Source organism: Epinephelus lanceolatus, chromosome 22 (assembly GCF_041903045.1).
Source record: "Epinephelus lanceolatus isolate andai-2023 chromosome 22, ASM4190304v1, whole genome shotgun sequence".
Taxonomy (NCBI): domain Eukaryota; kingdom Metazoa; phylum Chordata; class Actinopteri; order Perciformes; family Serranidae; genus Epinephelus; species Epinephelus lanceolatus.
Window position 1 is genome coordinate 16,426,096 of NC_135755.1, and position 19,939 is coordinate 16,446,034.

Consider the following 19,939-nt stretch of genomic DNA (forward strand, 5'->3'; position numbering starts at 1 on the left):
TTGTGCAAACAGAAAGAGCAGAAAGCAGTGACACTGTTACAAGAGGACAAAGTCACACACAGGAAACGTCCCTAATTTCCCCAAATGCTCACTCTTTAAGTTCGTTTTGAAAATAACCTAGAATGGTCTTGACCATGGAAACAACTTCACATTAATCCACAGCCAAAAAAATTATACTTGTATCTGTAATTACAGCAAATACAAATACTGTATGTGCAGTCTAAAAGAGACCTGGAAATGATCATGATCACACACACACACACACAGACTGACCGTGGAGTTCATAGACTTGGGGCAGGTTGGGGAAGATGCAGGCCAGCTCATCGGAGTTCAGCACAGACCTCATCTTCTGGAAAAATACCTGGTCCAGGACCCTCAAGGTCCGCAGGTGGGACACCTCAGTGGTGAATAGCTCTGATGATGAAGAGAAGAGAGGAGGAAACAGGGAGTGGTAATCAACCCTAGTGTACTGCAAGCTATCCTCTTAAAACATGTATGACACATATCAAAAGTGATGCCTAAATTTCTCGTTGTAGATTTCATATTAGTTGCCAGAGGACCAATAAAGGCTCAGGGCCAAAAGATAATTACTTGTGTCCTGTCTAAATTTTAGCTGCAGAAATTTACAAGTCATCCATTTCTTAATAGCAGTGAAGCTCTCAATCAGAGTGCTCAAACAGTTAACATTAGCTGGCTGAAAGGACAGGTAGATTTGGGTGTCATCAGCGTAAAAGTGTAACGACACTCTTACTTGAAATGACTGATAAATAGTCATGACAGTGGCGCTACAGCAACCGTCTCAGGATTAAAACTTTAAAAAACTGATAAATCAGTGGTATGTGCTGCGACTCTGCAACTTCCACCAAAATGTAGCCCTGGCTGAGCAGAAATGTTCATACACTTGGGCCTGGCAGGAATCATTAAGTCCATCGCTCTTGTTTTTTCTTCAGAAACTGTAAAAATAACTAAACATAACTCGTCCCTCATTTTTTGCTCTACTGACACCTGATTGCCTACACTGCCTCTTCAGATGGTCTTCCACAAAAAATCCAGCCAGAGCGCATTAAGAGTGATATAGTCCTAAGATAATATCATGGTATTTCGGGGTATGTTGCGATATCCATATTCTTGATGATATGGCAAATTAGTTAAAAAAAAAAAAGTACTATCAATTTAAGAAAATAGAAGTGCAACAAAATAAGTGATATAGTTTTACAGTTTGCCTTGAAATATTCAGTAAAAACTTAACGAGTAAATGATCTCTCATTTCTTTAGTTTGTGAACAACAACAGTAACTCAGAGTGAGATTCAGATTCTATAAACAATAGTTAGACAAAATAAAATCTACCACACATTTAAACAGCTCCCAAATACAAAAAATGTCCCCTGGGATCTGTATATAGAAATCAACAGGTGATTTCCTTCTTTTAATAAAATCCTGAAAATTTTATTAGTTGTTTTTTTTCCACCTGGACCTTTATGCTCTGCCATTTCTCCTCTACTCATCACATTGTAACCTGTGACAGGCTGTTATGATACCACAACTATCACACATTCACATGTATGGAGTGTTTTTGTGGAGCCACGAGCGTCATGTAGGTTTACATCACCAAAGGCTTATGACAAATCACTCAACTCCTGTGTGCGCACAGTGAGAGAGGAGAGGGAGAGACGCTATGCTGCTGCCAGAGGAGCAGCTGACTGAGTTCCCTCTGAGCGGTAAGTCGCCAAAAGAGTCTGAGAAGTCCGGGGCTGTTCATAAAACATTCAGGACGCCACAGTTTATTCCACACTACTGAAGCTGCTGTTCTTTTTGGAACCATCGCGGAGTCTGTAATAAGTTGGCTTTCAGCCATGCTTGTTGTTGCCATGGGTAACAGTATGACGTCATTGTCAACAAGTCCAAATATCTTGAGTATCACAATATGAAGTTTTTATGTGATTTTAAAAGTTACACCGGTATTATTGTGAATGAGATGATAGGAAACAGTACTGTAAATACCTACTGCAAATTCTGAATTCTATCGTCATGTTAACTATAGAAGTCAACGGAAATAAGAGCATCTTTAAACATCAGTTTGTCATTTATGGATCTTTGTGGAAATAAATGACATACACCTCTATGCTGTGTAGATGAAGTACAAAAATTCTCTTCTGTGTTTTGTAAACTGATTTTTTTTTTTTTTTTTTAACACTTATTTGAAATCTGCCCTTACAATCAACTCTGGTGCCAAAGTTATACTGTGAAGCCGATCTACAGTTTCTCACTTGGCAGGTGGCTCAACAAGATCATGACCTTTGGTGTCTAAAGTTGTGAGTCTGAGCTTGGGATAATGACACCTACTCAGGCATTGTGCTGTGTAGATTAGAGACACGTGATTTCTAAAATAACGTTGTCTTACTCCTCTTCGTCCTTCTTCTTCTCCCCCCAAGATGCCCAGCCCCAATTCACCACTGTTGAAGCTATATTTTCCACTGTTTGCTGTTAACGCGTGTGCAGAATTTGACTCCTACCATATATGACAGCCTGTCTGTCCACCTCCCTCGGACTGAGTGTGGCAAGGAGCTGCGGGGAAACGGTGTCCTGCCAGTTCTGACCATCGCACACCTCCTCCTCCAGCGCCGCAGCATCGGGCAGCAGGGCCAGCGGTGAGTCCACACTCCTACAGAGTCACGCACACACATTAACATGGGAGGTGGGCCAACATGTGTATGGACAGACAAAGAGGAAAACAAACACTTTTCTTACTAACATGGCTGCTACAGAACAAATCTAACACTACGGGGAGACTTGAAACTAAAAGATGCTGAGAGTTTTGTATGTTGGAAAGAAGTCAGCCATCTTTATTTCTTATTCCCTGCCAGACAGGAACTTAAATCACTGATCATCTATGGGGATGACACTGAAACTCACCTGCGTCTAGACCGAGGGGTGTATGGGGGTGTAGGGTTCTCTAGAGACCTGAGTTTGAGAGAGAGTGGAGAGAGAGATGCCATGAGGTGAAAAGCTGCACTTCCAGGGGTAGAGTCCCGGGTGTTTGAGATAAAGGGGTGACTGTTGATTCTCTGAAGCTTATGTGATTATTTTATCCCTGCCTAAAGTATCTCAGTATCATCTCTAAGAAATTCCAGACGACACCAAAAGTAATAAAAGCATCTGTGTGAGAACACCCAAAGGAGTCCGGATTTGTGAATCTTTACCGTGCAGAGCTGCTGGATGCAGATGATGACGTGCTGTGCTGCAGCGGCCTGAGGCCTGGCCCTTCCCTCTCCTCCCCACAGTCCTCCATGTCCACATCGCTACGAGAGCGAGGGACAGAATCCGTCCCTGAGACGACGCCCCGCCGGCGGCCTTCTCCCTGAGCCTTCAACGACTCGCTGCGTGCCAGACGCACGGAGATCGTGGGGCTGCAAGCGAGAGCGTAGAGAAAACAGATTATCAAACACTTTCAATATGTTGCTGTGCTATAGGCTGATGCTGAATATTGCCACAATATATTTCAAAGGTTTCAATATTTTCCCATTTACTCTACAATAACATGTTTGATTTAATTCTCTGACTCATACATGACAATACCAGTGTAATCACTCCAGTAAACTTACCTGAATTTAGAGGTAACACAGCTCGTACATGACAATTTAGAGAGCTTTAATTTCTAAATTCCACATCAGAAAGTCCTGATATTATCTGAGAAACACTCGTCAGACTGGTCTTTGTAAATGTATTCTTTATCATTACGTCTGACTAATTATTTACACATTTAAAATTCACATTTCCAGTAAAAGGTACTGGCAAATACTTAATGGGTATATTGCTGGCAGCAGGGAAAAGGGCCCTGACCAGAAAATGGATGATGCACGCTGGTCCTACAATAAATGACTGGATAGATGTGACAATGGAGATTTGAATGATGGAAAATGGTCACACGTTTTCATACAACTTTGGGAATAACGGGTGCAATATGTTAAACCTTTGAGACCTGAATGTCGTGTAGTGTGAACCAGAATTAATGTGATGTCAATGACGTCAAATTGGTGGGTTACTTACTACTGGTTACTAAAATTTGCGAGGAGTATCTCAATATGACGATACAGTCATCTGCCATACTGCATCTAAAGTAAAATGTGAGTATATCTGACACATCTGATACATTTCCCACCTCTACCACAGGTGATGATGTAGTTTAAGAGATCTACCTGTCCATGCTGTCTTCTCCCAGGCTGCTGGTGGAGAGCCTCTGGGGGTCGGCAGCGTCCCCTCCCTCCTCTCCTGTCTCTGTGTGATTCTCAAACTGCTGAATGATGTTCCTCACACTGCCAGGGCGGACTGCACACACAGATATCGCACAGTGTGATAAAACAGTCCACATGACAGGGTTGAAGTGTATAAAATGAGGTGGAACACAAGAAATCTTTAAACTTAATACATTCCATAAAGAAAAAATAAACTCTATTGGGTATGTTTGTTAAAAAAGCAAAACTGAACCAAAGAATAAAACGTGATATGACTTAAAATATATACCTTCGGTGGGGGACAACGGGACATGGAATGCTACAAAACCAAAATGAACCAAAAAGAAACGATGAAATCACAACAGCATGACACAATGAAAATTCTATAAATCAATAAATAAACCTGCAGAAACAATAAAAGAACAAACAGAGGGCGGAACTAAATCAATATTGTCTGACAAACACAATGACAGAGAGCATCACATGTTTGTGTTGGCGTGCCTCTAATGTGGTGTGCCAGTGTATCAATACTGTCAGCTGATAACAGGCTCATATTTGCATTGTAAATACTGATGATGTACTCATGACACCAGCGTGAAGATTACAAGAATAAACTATTCTTAAAAATCTCACATTCAATCAATCTGACAATGAATGTTTAGATGTGGTGTTATGATAATGATTTCCAGAGCTATAAGATTATCCTTTAATGAAGCCACTGGCTTGAGGCATCATTTACTTTTTATTTAATGTCCTTATTTTCTTTCCCAGTTCAATGTATGTTATGTGTGAGTGTGTTTGTATTTACTGGACTGGGATGTGGTCCGGGGTTTGCCGATGTACTTCAGGATGGGATTTCTCTTTTTATCCTCTCCATCTTTCTCTTTCTTGGTACCACTCAGCTGCGGAGAGAGGAACAAGTCTATATAATCAATGTTTATTAGGGCTGTAACGGTTTCTGTATTCGTGCCAAAATATCACGGTACAGGGGTCACGGTCCAATGCATGCAGCCTCACACAAAATATATGGTATGCAGACTGATGCATGCACTGTGAATCCGGAGGGATGGGCAGGGAACTCCAGAGAAGCCAAATAGAGTGTGCCAGTAAACCCAGAACTCCGTTAGCGCTTTTAGCACTTCCGGTTCTCTTGTCTAAAAGTCAATATGTTTTTTGAATGGGATTTTGGTAAAATGCCTCAAATAAGGTCTGTGGTTAACAAAAGCTTAAGCGAGTTTCAGGTTTTGTTCTACGACATAAAACACGTCAGTAAATACCCTACTTGTGAATTTTGAAGCTTTTACGTGTCATAAAAAAGGCAGTTCCTAACAAGTTGCTCAATATGACTACAAAACCTGTCGGGGACATTAAACATCATCACCCCCGAACAGGCGAGAGTGCTGGAAGTCCGCCATTACAGCTTCTTATTTAGCTATAAACAGTCCGATTTCCCCATTATACAATGTTTTAAAATAAAGCGGCCAAAATCAGTTGAAAGCTTGGTGGCCGTGAGGTCAAGAGTCATGCGACCGTGGAGTAGTCATGTAGACGGACTACTCCACGGTTGCATGAGTCTTAAAGCCCAACGTTAGCTTTTTACTTCTGGCGATCGCATTTAAGCTTCAAATGCGATATGAAAGGTGTTCATATGTGAAGATTATCTCGCTGAACAAAACCTGTAAGTATCATAAACTTGTGTTAGCAACAGAGCTTATTTTCTGGCATAATCCAAAACGCAATGCAAAAATCACATTCACTTTCTCTTCTGGGAACCAGCACGATGCTAAACTTCCGGGTTTTGACGTCAGCCCTGGCACACTCTATACCGTTTATCTGCACACACCGCAATGGCACACAGCTGGTTGAATATCGTTAAGTCTCCGTGTTTCCCTTCCTTGTTCCTGTAAAGCAGGGCTGGTCTTTATTTAGTGTTCTAATTATTAAAAAGCAAAAGCAGCATGTGGATACATTCAGTAAGCTATACTTTCAGAAGCTAGCTAACTACTGGTGAGCTATACTTAGGGTAGCTAGCCAGTAGGTAGCTAGCTAACTTTCAGTAGCCAGTAGCTAGCTAGCTAACTACTGGCTAACTACTGGAAATAAAGCTTACTGAATGTATGCACATGCTGTTTTTGCCAGTAGTTAGCTAGCTGGCTACTGAAAGTATAGCTTACTGAATGTATGCACACGCTGCTCTCGCCAGTAGCTAGCTAGCTAACTACTGGCTAACTACTGAAAATAAAGCTTACTGAATGTATGCACATGCTGTTTTGCCAGTAGCTAGCTAGCTAACTACTGGCTAACTACTGAAAATAAAGCTTACTGAATGTATGCACATGCTGTTTTTGCTGTTTTTCAGTAGCTAGCTAGCTAGCTACTGAAAGTATAGCTTACTGAATGTATGCACATGCTGCTCTCGCCAGTAGTTAGCTGGCTAGCTACTGGCTAGTTGGTCTTTCCAACCTCTCCAGGTAACGAGTATCACTATTACATGTGCTCCAGACAAAACGTTTAGCTCAAAATTTACAAACTAGTTGTAAAATGAAGAAAATCTGAAATCACTGCATCAGTTTCTATGGAGCACGACCATGTAGTTGTCAGACCCTTGTCGAAGCTGGCGAATGCCACACTATGGTTGGCCATTCTGCGTTTGAGGGGTGAGACTTAGCTAAGGGTCAATTTCCGACAAAAAACATGAACTTGATGTGCAAAGGCCTTTGTACTGTTTCTTTTGCTTATAATGTAATTGACCCTTCGCTAAGTCCCACCCCAGGACGCAGACTGTCCAATCATAACGCAGCACCGAGCCAACTCAGACCAGGGTGCGACATCAACACAGCTGTGCTCCACTGACTCTTTGGAGCTAAATGTTGTGCCTGGGGCAAGTCGTGTATTAATGATACTCGTTACCTGGAGAGGTTGGAAAAAGATATACGTTTCTTCCCTGTTTCAAAACCAAAATCAAACCCTGAAAAGTGTAGGGTTAGCTAGCTAGCTACTGAAGATATAGCCTACTGAATGTATACACATGCTGCTTTTGCTTTTTAATGGACCGACCCTGCTGTACAGGAACCAGTGAAGGGAAGCAGGGAAACTTTGCTGATATTCAACCAGCTGTGTGTCATCGCAGTGTGTGCAGATGAACATTGTTTGACTTCCACCAGAGATCCCTGCCCGTCTGGCGGCGGAGGTGCTGGTAGCAGCAAACACCGTTCATCTGCACACACTGTGATGCCACACAGCTGGTTCAATATCAGCAATATTCCCCTTTATATTCATTGTCTTCTGTGGCGATCAGCAGTGATGTGGTGGTTCACTTCAAACACACACTGTAGACCCCTCTGTCTGCTTCTCTCTGGAATCACTCTTTCATTTTTCCAAAAAAAAAGATAATATTTCTTCAGGGAGTGCAGTTAGTTACAGTGAGGGCTCTATGCTTATTCCCGACCATCACAAGGGGGCGTGGCTTAGCGAAGGATCAATTACAGTACAGAGTTAAAACACAAATCATACTGCAGATTATGTTCTTGCATATTTTAAAAAGAAAACAGATGTCATTGTTTACATGTGCAAGTACATTCACAACTTGCCTTGTACATTTACCACAACTTCATTTGTAGAAGTGTTGTTTCAACATAACATGACAACATTTCTTAGATTATCACTTGCGACATCTTTCCCTTCCCTCCCATCCCTGCTTTGTTCCTCCTGGAGGGCACTTACCTTTTTCGTCTTTAGGAAAGCCAGCCACTTCTCCTTCTCTGTGCTCAGACCAGGGAAGACCTTGGAGTCCCTTAGCTTGATTCCAGAATGACGCAGGTATAGATGCACGGCTGACGCCAGAGGAGAACTGAGGGAGACGAGCGAGGGGGCGGAGAGAGACAGAGAAAGAGACAGGACAAACATGGAGGGGAGGGGGAAACGTGATGAGAATAGACCACAGGGGAACACAAAGAAAAGGTGTCAAGAAAGAGGCAAATCGCTCAGACAGACTGCTGTTAAATTACATTTCACTGACAGACAAGGCATGTCTTTTACCTTCTGTCCTCTTCGTGCTTCGATCTGGAGCGGGAACAAAAAGAGAGACATAAAAAGGCTGTTAACTCGCCACACAACAAATACGAGGCTTTCAAAGAGATATCCAGTTTAATTCCTCAGAGCTGAATTCAGTCCATTCAGGTGCAAACACAGGTCTAAGAAACAGACTGTAGTGCAGCAGTCATGTGACGGGAATTGGCCCGTGTGTGTATAAAGTCAAAGGCAGAACTGTCATGTGGTTTCCAGGTTTTGTGGCTGTGGTAATGACCTTTGTTATGATAGCCTGGGTGAGCTCCTTCTGTCGCTTTGTAATAACAATTTTATTGGGCCCCGAACATCTGACCCTGTTGCTAGGCAAACCTGATACAACAGTCTGAGTGTAGGTTAATATTCACTTCATGCTTACAGCCACATGTTGAAGTAAACCACTGTATAATTACAGAGTTTGAAGTAAAATCCTGAGACGAATTTTGTTTAAAACCGATTGATTTTTGTCAGATGACGCAACAGCAGTCATAGACTCACAGTATTTCCCAGAGGGCGGTGACCTGTCTGTCCACCACCTGTCTCTCTTTCACCGGGTCTCCATCCAGCTGCTGTAGGTCTCCTTCTCCAAACAGAGAGCCCAGGCCCATCATCTGCTTGTTCCTATGAAAGCTTAACAGGTTAATATGAGCTCTTGAAAATGGTATTTATGTCACAACTGGTCATTATTCTGCCTTAACAGACATTTTGAGTCAGTCTTCAGTAATGTACCTGTAGTCCTGTATCTGGTATTGGATGTCTGGCAACACTTGCTGCTGCAGCTCAGACAGAGGTCCTCTGATGTCCTCCTGGGCGTGAAGTCGACTTTCTGAAGGGATGATGGATACAGCATCATGTCAGCTAGCGTACTTAATCACAAACTAATGTAATCATTAATTTTAATTTATATACTTTATTAATCCCCAAGGAGGAAACTCAATCAGTTACAGCCATGTGGCTCAACCTTTGCTTTGAGCATTTTTTTTCTGTCTCATGTGAGACATTAAGATCTAGTCTGGGAACCAGACAAATCTGCAAGCTCAGTTTTGATTTGCTCTGGCAGATGCGTTTGGTCCGCCTCCAGTGCAAACAGATTTCCAGCCAAGCCAATAGTTTATCTGACTTGCGGAGCCGTCACGCTTTCTGCAAAGTATGTGATGACGTCATTTTTGGCTCAAACATCCAGCAGATCCAGGAAACCAGTGTTTATGTGCCATGTGAAACTCATTGTCAACATTTAGTTATTTTGTCACATCAGTTGCTAATCACGCGAGTCAGACGTTGGTCACGTCAACCAAATCTGAACTCTTCTTTGTCATGTGAGTTGACTTAGGAGACTCACTGCCGGCCCCTTCTGCATCAAGATACAACGCAAAAGGCTGCCACTGACGCCTAGTGATGGCCAAATGAAGCCTCATGAAACACTTTATTTATTTTCTGACCCCACCAGATGGCGCTCTTGGTTTAAATATAAAGGCTGAAGGACTTGCAATGAAGTGTGTTTTCAAGCCTTTGTTGAACAGACAGCGCCATCTGGTGGCTTCAGAAAATAAAGACAGTGGTTCATGAGGCCTCATTTGGCCATCACTGCTGACACCTTTAAAATGACGCCAGAGGCTTCTGCCGTCAAAACATGACGAGAAGCGATGAGATCACGATGCACATGGAGACACGACGGTGAGTATTAACCTAGCTTAGCAAAGAGGACTGCCATTGAGACATTTCCAAGAACGACCGAGGCGGCAGCAGCTTAAGTGGGACTTTATGTAGAAGCACTATTTTCAAATTCTTACGGCAAGAACAGTAATACTCGTTAAAAAAAATATTGATGCAACACCATCGCAGCTCACAGCTGTCAACGTTGTTGCTCAACACTGTGTCATGCTTTGTTGCTCTAATTGGGATTGTAGGTTGATCCAGTTGCATCCAGAGACATTTTGGTCTACGGCCACTGATAACAGCCTCTTGGAAATCGATGTTTAACTGAGTGGAATTTGCAATTTGGCCTGGCAATGTCAGGCTAAGAAAAGTCTCTGTAAAAATGCAAAACAAATTGAGTAAGCCAACAACTCAACTAGCTTTTACTTTTCTTACCTATATCTGTGAGATACTCCTCTCGTACTTTGATTTTCAGGGGCTACAGACAAAAGACAAAAAAAGAAACTTTATTTTCAATACGAGCTGATGCAGGGCTCATAAAGGCTCCATTTTTTGTACATATTTAATATGATGTATAAGTGGTTATTTACATCAACATCAGCATCAAAACAGTGTACATTAGCAGCCAATGCTGAGATATAACAGATACAATATACATATACATATATATATATATATATATATATATATATATATATATATATATATATGTATATATATATATATATATATCTACGTATATAGATATAAAATCATTAATACTCGTTGGTACATACAGCATCTGGGTCCAGGTAATGGGAGCAGATCTGAGGTGCAAGTGCACGGGCATCTTTAGGGCTGGAGCCCAGGTAGGCCTCCACTGACAGGTAAAACAGCTGTAGACACACATACCCATAGATGTAAGCAAGAAAACCCAGATATACACATGGCAATGCCAAAAATAAGAGCTGGGCAATATGGAGACAATTAAATATTACGATATGTTTGACCAAATACCTCGTTACTAACAATGTTGCAATGATATTATGGGGTTGACTACTAATGCTACTAATGTCTAATATCACAATATTGACATAACATCGATACGTCTCCCAGCCCTCCTTTGTTCCATGAAATTTGTTCAAATTTAACATAAAGTCTTATGTAGACTGACCAGAGGGTTGGGGTCCAGAAGCTGGGTGAAGACATATCTCATGAAAACCGCCATGTGTGCCGGTCGGGTCTTCAACAACTCAATGTCCTGAAATGGACCGTCCATCTGAAAGAAAGATGAATAAAAATATGAGTGATTCTGTAAATTAAGAGAACAGCAACATGCCGCAAAGGAAAAGCATGAAAATGTAGATGGGGTATAAGAAAACTGTAAATCATATCAACACAAATCAACTTAAGCAGGGATCACCAACCTTTGTGAGACCACCTGAAGGGTAGAGAGTAATGTGGGGGGCTAGATGTTTCATCTGATTTCATCTTCCCAATAATTCAAATTTGCTCTGGTTACCGTTAAATAATGAAGGTTATGTATTTTAAAGGCTACATACATTAGGAAACGGTTGTCTGTGTTCATCGATTACTGTTAGAAATTCCTCATAATCATCATTATCAATGTTTAAATAAGTAATCATAGTTAACAACTCATATATTTAAATGCACATGTTCAAGATTTCTCTGTTCATCTCAATAATTCGTTTGTTTCAACATTTGAAAGTCAGACGATATCACATTTGTAACATTTTTGTTCCATATTACATAAGGTTGGAATACACAAGTCTGATGTTCAAGTCTCTAAACTCCTTTCTTGATGTTTTTAACGGAAACATCTGGAAGCTCCTGATTGGTTTTTACAGATGTCAATCATCCAGAAATGTATGGGATTTCTAATTTGGAACACCCAGGGTCTCCCACACATTAATTTATTTGTGGCGGCCCACCACAATTAAAACATCCGTCGCCATTGCTCATTCATTGCTCCATACTCTCGGAGCACAGAGTGTATTCCGGACACAGACGGAGCAGCAGAACATCAGCCATTTGTTGCATGCCCTTCTCATCCATGGAACTAATCTGATCAGCTCTAATTGGATCGACTGATCACTTATTGACTCTGCAAGTCAAAACTTCATTAACTGCTGCTGAGAGGGAAAAAAAGTTCATGGACCCATGAAAAACCTCGCTAGCAATACCCTAAGCTCCATTTGTGATCAGTGCCGCTAGAATGCATGAAGTATAAATGTCAGTACATGGGTGCACTATAGCATCAGCTGATTTGCGAGTGACTGCTGGCGTGACCACAGTTAGTTTTACAACGTGCCCTGTGAGCGCCTCATTGGCTCCCTGCTGGCGCACCACGTTGGCAACCCCTGGATTAGAGTCACACCAAATATCCTCCTCACCTCATTAAATGCATAGCCATCATCTTCTTCATCTTCTTCCTCGGGGCCGATGATCTGGGCCTTTCCGCCCTTTGAACACAGACGCACACACACAGATTGCAAGAAATGGAAAGCACTCAGTCACACACTGGAGGACAATGACAGCAGTTCCAAGCACACTATTTCATTGATAGACTGTGCATGCGGTGCTCAGTGCAAAAAGAGTCGGATGATGTGAAATGTGAACTGAAGGTTGCGGTGATCATTTATCCTCTCAGTCTCGCCACTCGTCTCATACATTTTTAACAGCTACGTAAGTCACAGTGACAGAAATGGAGAGGAGCAGGTGAAAAGGAAAGAACAGAGCCACGTCTCAAAGTAGGAGATTAATCTTTGTCCTGGAGGTTCAGAAAGGCACCGTGAAGGGTGCAACACAAATATGCTGCTGGTGATGCAGGCTGTGTCTCATAATGGACTTCAAATGAAGGCAACATGTGGACAGTTGTCACATCTGCAGTTACTGACTCACAACAACATCTAGGAAGTACTTTGTGTATTTTATGTGTATAACCCTCCCTAACAGAAGGAAGCTTGTGCTGCATGTCAGGATCTTGAAGTGTTGACGTCTCAGAGTGAATGCAAGTGTGTGTGTGTGTGTGTGTGTCCATCTCACCGAATCAGACAGGGTGTGTGTGTCGGAGTTCTGCCGTCGGTGGTGTGGTGTCCTGAAGGAGGATGAGGGGGAGGAGTGGGGACTCTCAAAGGCCTGGTGAGGAGGAGGAGGAGGAGGAGGAGGAGGGGAGGACGAGGGGGACGGGATGAGTGGGACCATCACATACACAAACGCACACGTACAATCTCACCATTTGATGAAAAGACTGAGCGGCCTACCTCATTGTCTCCTTCGCTTGAATCCATTGATAGTCGACCTGCCAAAGCACAGAGCAGTTTGAAACCACTTATGAAACCACTTAGGCCCTGTGTACACCTGGTATTAACATGTGTCTTTGGTAATCCGATCGCAGATGGACGACTCTAAAGCCCCGTTTCCACAAAACACTTTCCGTATGGTACCTTTGGAACCAGAAGTAACCCTTCAGACATGGTACCTAGACCCTAGTGTTCCACCTGCCAACAGCATTGAGTCTCTCCTCATCTATCGGTAGGTGCTGGGCAGGCAGGATGAGAGGAGACATTGCATTTAAATGTTTAAGTTTTTTGTATTGAATGTAATTCAGCAAAGTTGTAAAATACTTCCAAATACATGAACGATGATATAACCAATATGCAAATAAGCACATGACATCATTTGGCGACTTCTGGAGCTAGTATTAGCTACTTTCATTGGATAAGTGGCATCACGATGATGCAGTGGTTAGCATTGTTGCCTCACAGCAAGAGGGTTTCTGGTTTGTACCAAGGGTAGGGGAGCCCTTCTGCGGAGCTCACATGCTCTCCCCGTGTTAGCGTGGGTTTTCTCCAGGTGCTCCGGTTTCCTCTCACAGTCCAAAGACATGCAGGTTAACTGATGACTCTAAATTGTCCATAGGTGTGAATGTGAGTGTGAATGGTTGTCTGTCTCTATGTGTCAGCCCTGTGATAGTCTGGTGATCTGTCCAGGGTGCACCCTGCCTCTCGCCCAGTGTCAGCTGGGATAGGCTCTAGAACCCCTGCGACCCCCAACGGGATAAGCAGTTACAGAAAATGAATGAATGAATTGGAAATGAGTTGGCAACACTGCTGGCATCATAGTTAAACATTTCCAATCTGGCAACGCTGACCAAGATATTTAATTAAATGGGTAACAGATAAAGAGATACAGACCTTCTCCTGCTATGACGTAGCTCGTGGCACATTCTGATCGTGTTCCCTCCTGGAGAAGCACAACCAAGCATAATTTAATTAATTCATGTTAAATTAAGCTGTTTTGAATTATTTAAATGGGCCAATCAGGGGCCGCAGAACAGGCAGTAAACACAACACTGACATATAGATTCCATTTTAAAACCCTCTGCCAACATCTACACTCAAATTTGACATTGGTTGCAGTTACAGTGAACAAATACATCGAAGGAGCTATGTGCGACATTCGGTCCCCTGCATGTTAGTGCATGTGTGTATCCCACCGGCTAGCTCATCGCTGCCACTTTTCATTGCGCTCAAATGGCTGTTACCACTGATATCGGGACAGCACCATCACAGAGGCATAGTGCCCATCCTCCAGTTCTCGCCGGTTAACACCATTAGCTCTGTCAGCACTGTTACTGTTGTTTAGCACTGTTTATGGAGTTAGTACAGTTGCTTGCTGCCTGCTAGTGATGGCCAAATGAGGCCTCATGAACCAGTCTTTATTTTCTGGAGCCAGCAGATGGCGCTGTCTGTTCAACAAAGGTTTAAAAGCACACTTCATTGCAAGGTTCAGAAGAAGAAGATTCATCTATGCTCGATGCGGAGATGCAGAGATGGAAACAGTCGGGGCCCCTGTCCGTACTCTGCATTCATTTCATCTGTATTTGTGCACGTTTTCTGAAAGCTTACAGATACAGACGAAATGGAGCAATAAAACCAGAGATCATGAAACCAGTGTAGCGTAGTTCAAGTGAGATTCGACTGTAGGAGACGACAAAGACATGTAAATAATGTCAGAACAGAGCGAATCTGTAATAACAGTGAAACGAATTCTTCGTCCACATGTCTGGATGTATTTAATGACCTCAGAGACCACTACAGTCTACAACGCTGCCTCCACTGTTGCCTTGTTTGTTGTTGTCTGAAATTTTTGAGAGGACACTTTTGTGCTTTCTAGCTCCATCTATTGGCTGTATCTATGCCATCACGAAGGCCAAGGAAGTATAAGGGCAGTGACATTTACAACGTTTGAAACGGACGTATCTACTTTTGTACGAATTTCGTACATTTCTATCAATGAGCCTTAACACCACGTTGTCTTAAATTTAACGTGCTTTTTATGGTGACATGATTTGACCAGTGAATTTGAATGTGCTTTTATTTTTGTAAGTATTTCATCATCAAGTGGCCAGGTACGTAATTCTCTAAAACATTTCTGTAAATCAAAATTCCTATGCTGGTATGAGAAAAGGTTAACTATGTAACAGTGAATATAGAGAGACCGTTAAAAAAGGACAGATGAATGACGTCTCCTCACCAGATCTTGCTGAATCTTGACCCTGACTTGGTGAGCTCTCCTCTTGGCACTTTCTATCCGTTCCCCCAGTGACGACGACGGGTTCCTCAACTGCTCCTCCATCAGCTCCTGTAAATTGATTATCAACAGCAGGTCGTCATTCAGGGTTCGCACAGACAGGACCAAGTCAAATTCAAGGACTTTGAAGTACTTTTTCAAGCACTTCACTTTCAAGGATGAAACTGTTTTTTCCTCAGCTGCCGATCTCACTGTCAAATAGCAGAGAAATATCTTTATTTCAGCCTGAATTCTTTCTAAACCTGCAACATTAGTCTGGAGGTTTCAGCTCACGTCCTCTCACCTCCTCTTCCAGCCCCGTCAGAGGAAAATCAGCTGAGTTAAGACTGTTTACTTACAGCACAGCTACCTTCACAGATAACTGAGCCTTGAACCTGCCTGTCAAACAGCAGACAAATCCTAAACCTTCTCTAGACAATCCGGATCTGGGTGGAGTCCTGCAGGGACAGCTGTTAGGTCTGCTGCACAACTCGAACTATCGGCTAATTCTGCTCCGGTGGCAATGTCTTGCAGGCTTGCAAAACATCCTAGCGCTGACTGTTTACTGATGTTTACCAGCTCGTTGGTGCTCCGATCTCATGCCACAGCATCAGAAAATAATTGCAAGCACGCACATTCTCAGCTTCTTAGTTTCAAACATTTTTCTAATACATTTCATAAAATAATTCATGTGTTCTCTTAATTTTATTCACTTACTTTTTTCAAGGACCAAGCTAATAAAGGAATGATTTAAATACTCAGTACTTAAACTTTTGAGCCAAATTCAAGTACTTCAAGCACCTTGTAAAAACCCTTGTGTTTGTATCTGATTGTGCACATAGCACGATGCAACAAGGGGTTACACAGAACACTCCAGTATAAAATAATGTGAGACATAATTGATCCTTACATGGAAATTCTCTACTTTATTTGCATTTACAGGAGGGTGTAGTCAGGGATCAGAACTGAAGCGGGACAGCTTATTTGTTTGTGTGTACCTGCAGTTCCGCCTCTTCCTGCTCCAGCATTTTCCTGAGTATCTGAGTGGCATGTTTCTGTACTTCTGGGTCCTAAAAAACACATTAACAGCAGAATGTGCAAATCATTTTGATGACATATATCACTATTTCTTTGCTACATACTGTAAATGTTAAAGCTTGACATTTGTTTGATTTAGCAGATGCAAGATGATAGCAGCTAGGAAACGTCATCCACCCTTAATATGATGTCATTCACCTGCAGTGGTTTGGGTCCAGTGATTCTTTGGGATGGGGTGCTGCTCAGTCCAGAGGGCAGGGGTGGAGGTGGAGGGGGTGGGGCCTCCCCACCCAGCGACGTTCTTTGATTGGGTGTGAGGTCAGTGGGGAGGGGCTCTAGGGGCAGGGAGGCGGCAGAAGGAGGTGGCCCTTGTAGTGTCAGAGCTACATATGTTCCAGCTGTGGCGCAGTAAATAAATAAATAAATCAGATCCACACAAACAAAAGAACAGAAACATACCAACATGCATTTTTTGCAGCATGCATGCACAACAATTACACTTATTTTAAACTCACATTTGATAAGCTTTACCACCTCCTGATGGGACATGGAGGATACCAGCGAGCCGTTCACCTGAGAGAAGGAGACAGACGGGAAATGAGGAAAATCAACACTAAAACCAAAAAGAAACCATTAACTGTCAGATCTAGCGCACTGTGGTGGAAAGTAGTAAAAACCTTTATGATTCGGTCCCCTTCTTGGACCCCGGCCTTGACTGCTGCACCACCTGTAAAGATGAGTCCAGGCACACAGTGAAGCTCACGTAGAAGCTCATGCTACTACAAATAACAAATTCATCATCGACCTTGTCATCTAGGTCATATTACATTTTCAAAAATATTCTCTGTGGACTGTTGTATATTACTCTTCTACCCTGGACTGCAGCTGCAACATTCAGGAAAGCTTTTCAATGGCTGCCGCTGTAGTGTGCATGTTCAGCGGCATTATGGCTGCCATGGCTGTTAGTTTAGGAAGCGCTTGATTTGATAGGCAGCAGTATTTTCTATGAGCGGAGTACCATTTTTAAACGTCCAGACTGCAGTTGATCATTTTCATTTAGCTGAAATTGTGATTGAGAATGAGGGTGTGCCATATCATCTTGTTCACGGTAATACGGGGTATAATTTTTGATATCATGTGATATCTGCCTGACGAAGGTTGTAATGACCGAAACGTAGCTGCCTTGTCCCATTAAATATTTTGCAAGTTTGGCAACAGTGTGCGGGAATCTTTTTTCTTTCTTGATATCATGTGAAAAATTCATATTGTGATACTCGCGATGTTTCAACTTGTTGACAGTGACGTTATACCGTTACCCACGGCAACAACAAGCATGGCTGGAAGCGAAATTATCACAGACTCCACGGTGGTTCCAAAAAAAGGAGCAGCTTCAGTAGTGTGGAATAAACTGTGGCGTCCTAAATGTTTTATGAACAGCCCCGGACTTCTCTGACTCTTTCAGTGACTTACCGCTCAGAGGGAACTCAGTCAGCGGTTCCTCTGGCAGCAGCACAGCGTCTCTCCCTCTCCTCTCTCGTCATGCACACACGGGATTTGGTGTTGTCAAGTGATTTTGTTATAAACCTTTGGTTATGTAAACCTATGTGACGCTCATGGCTCGACAAATAACTATATATATGTGAATGTGCGATAGTTCTGGTATCATAACAGCCTGTCACTAGTGATAGCCAAATGAAGCCTCATGAACCACTTACTTTATTTTCTGGGAGCTGTTTAAATGTGTAATTTGTGACAGATTTTATTTTGTTGAACTATTAATATTGTATACAGAATCTGAATCTCACTCTGAGTTACTGTTGTTGTTCACAAACTAAAGAAATAAGAGTAAATGAGTGAATATTATTTTAGGACCATATCACCCACCCTTTAGTGAGATTAACATTTGAATAATTGTGCAGCCCTAGTTTCAGTATATGAGGAAAAACATCCTTTTATGGCAGTTGGCTGGAGCATCCATGTGTCAAATAACAGAAGAGGCATTGTAATAACATAAACACATCGACTGTGCACGCGTCTTACCTGGTCGGACATTCTGCACTAGCTTGACTCTCTCTCCACATACTGTGAAGCCGAAGCCGAGCTGGTCCTTCTGCACGACCACACATCTCTGGACAAGACCAGTGCCTTGAGGAGGACGACAGAGCGATGTTAAGGATGTCTGGCAGACATGAACTTCAGTGAATTTCTAAACTGATCCTGAAACTAAAGCATAAATCAACGTAGGAAATTGTAATTACCCGTACTCTCAGCAGGGAAGTCGACTGTTGGCTCCCTCTGCTGGGTAGCAGAGGATTTGCGCTCCGAGTCCCCGATGGTCAGACTGCTGAGCCTGGGTTTGGTGAGAGATGAGACAAAGAGACGCTTAGCGTGAAACAATACCAAACAGGGTGATTTAGAAAATGCTCTGGTGGGGCTGGTTGGACTGGGAGAGGGGGAGAGGGATAAATGACGAGAGAAAGAATCGAGATGAACAAAAAGTGACGAACCAAACCAAAGAGAAAGAGGGGAGCACAGAGCAACAAGAGGGGAGAGGATTCAAGGGATGCGCATGGTCAGATATGTGGGGTAAAGAGGGCGAGAATATGAATAGCATTACAGGCAACAAGAGAGCAGTCGAAGGGAAAACTCACCAAGCAGCAAAAGGGCTGAAAGCGAAGCATGACAGAAAAGAAGGAAATGACAGATAGAGGGGAAAAGAGACAGAGAAAAGAAATTCAACATGAAGACCAATCCTGAAGTAAACGGACACAGAGAAACTGACCAAGAGTTCAAATCATCCCAACGCCCTTTATACTCTTACAGATTGTAAATACTGAGAGCAGCCTCGACTTCCAGGAATATATTTATTTAAGGGTGTATGATGCAAGGACACGCCGAGTGTAAACACTGAAGTGATTTGGTATTATTCCAAAGAATAGATGTGCAGATAGATGTGGTGTGATTTACTAAGGTCTAGAGGTACTGAGCCAACAAATACTCGCCTAACCTCTCATGTCAATGGTCAAACACTCACTGCTTCTAGCTTCTCGAATGTGAGGAGTTGTACTTCTTTTGGGGTGTGGACTTTATGGACAGCAAAACGGGCAATATGAAAGACTTTGCCTCAGATTCTGGGAAACCAATATGTCATTTCATGGCCTGGTAAAGTTCAGTCAATATTTGTGAACATGAGCTACACTCTCTCAAAGCCAGAAACCAAAGACATGAAGGCATATTCATAGATTCCACGTAAATTTCATTATTCATTATTCATTAGGGTCGCAGCGCTATACTGTGGTATGAAAACTGGCGGTTATCGTATCGTGTACATTTGCTGATCTATGGTATTGGGGAAAAAATGCAACCAGGTGAG

General features: G+C 42.6%; 1 protein-coding gene across 11 annotated transcripts in view; it reads right to left on the reverse strand.

Annotated features, from left to right (window-relative positions):
* arhgef11 (Rho guanine nucleotide exchange factor (GEF) 11) overlaps positions 1-19,939 on the reverse strand; it is a 35,376-nt gene that overhangs the window by 9,897 nt on the left and 5,540 nt on the right. For 5 of the 11 annotated variants that reach the window (XM_033651936.2, XM_078164790.1, XM_078164789.1 and 2 more), the window contains 25 exons: positions 18,825-18,916; positions 18,607-18,711; positions 17,244-17,293; positions 17,082-17,139; positions 16,765-16,964; positions 16,527-16,598; positions 15,493-15,600; positions 14,151-14,199; positions 13,218-13,255; positions 13,000-13,092; positions 12,348-12,416; positions 11,108-11,212; positions 10,731-10,829; positions 10,390-10,432; positions 9,028-9,124; positions 8,797-8,919; positions 8,272-8,295; positions 7,957-8,083; positions 5,042-5,135; positions 4,523-4,552; positions 4,198-4,327; positions 3,202-3,408; positions 2,915-2,962; positions 2,515-2,663; positions 274-414 (listed from right to left, as the gene is read on the reverse strand). In XM_033651936.2, the coding sequence (XP_033507827.1) occupies positions 274-414; positions 2,515-2,663; positions 2,915-2,962; positions 3,202-3,408; positions 4,198-4,327; positions 4,523-4,552; positions 5,042-5,135; positions 7,957-8,083; positions 8,272-8,295; positions 8,797-8,919; positions 9,028-9,124; positions 10,390-10,432; positions 10,731-10,829; positions 11,108-11,212; positions 12,348-12,416; positions 13,000-13,092; positions 13,218-13,255; positions 14,151-14,199; positions 15,493-15,600; positions 16,527-16,598; positions 16,765-16,964; positions 17,082-17,139; positions 17,244-17,293; positions 18,607-18,711; positions 18,825-18,916 (2,351 nt within the window). Of the gene's footprint in view, positions 1-273; positions 415-2,514; positions 2,664-2,914; positions 2,963-3,201; positions 3,409-4,197; positions 4,328-4,522; positions 4,553-5,041; positions 5,136-7,956; positions 8,084-8,271; positions 8,296-8,796; positions 8,920-9,027; positions 9,125-10,389; positions 10,433-10,730; positions 10,830-11,107; positions 11,213-12,347; positions 12,417-12,999; positions 13,093-13,217; positions 13,256-14,150; positions 14,200-15,492; positions 15,601-16,526; positions 16,599-16,764; positions 16,965-17,081; positions 17,140-17,243; positions 17,294-18,606; positions 18,712-18,824; positions 18,917-19,217; positions 19,233-19,939 lie in introns of all 11 variants that reach the window. The other 6 variants (XM_033651934.2, XM_033651935.2, XM_078164787.1 and 3 more) reach the window with 4 other exon arrangements.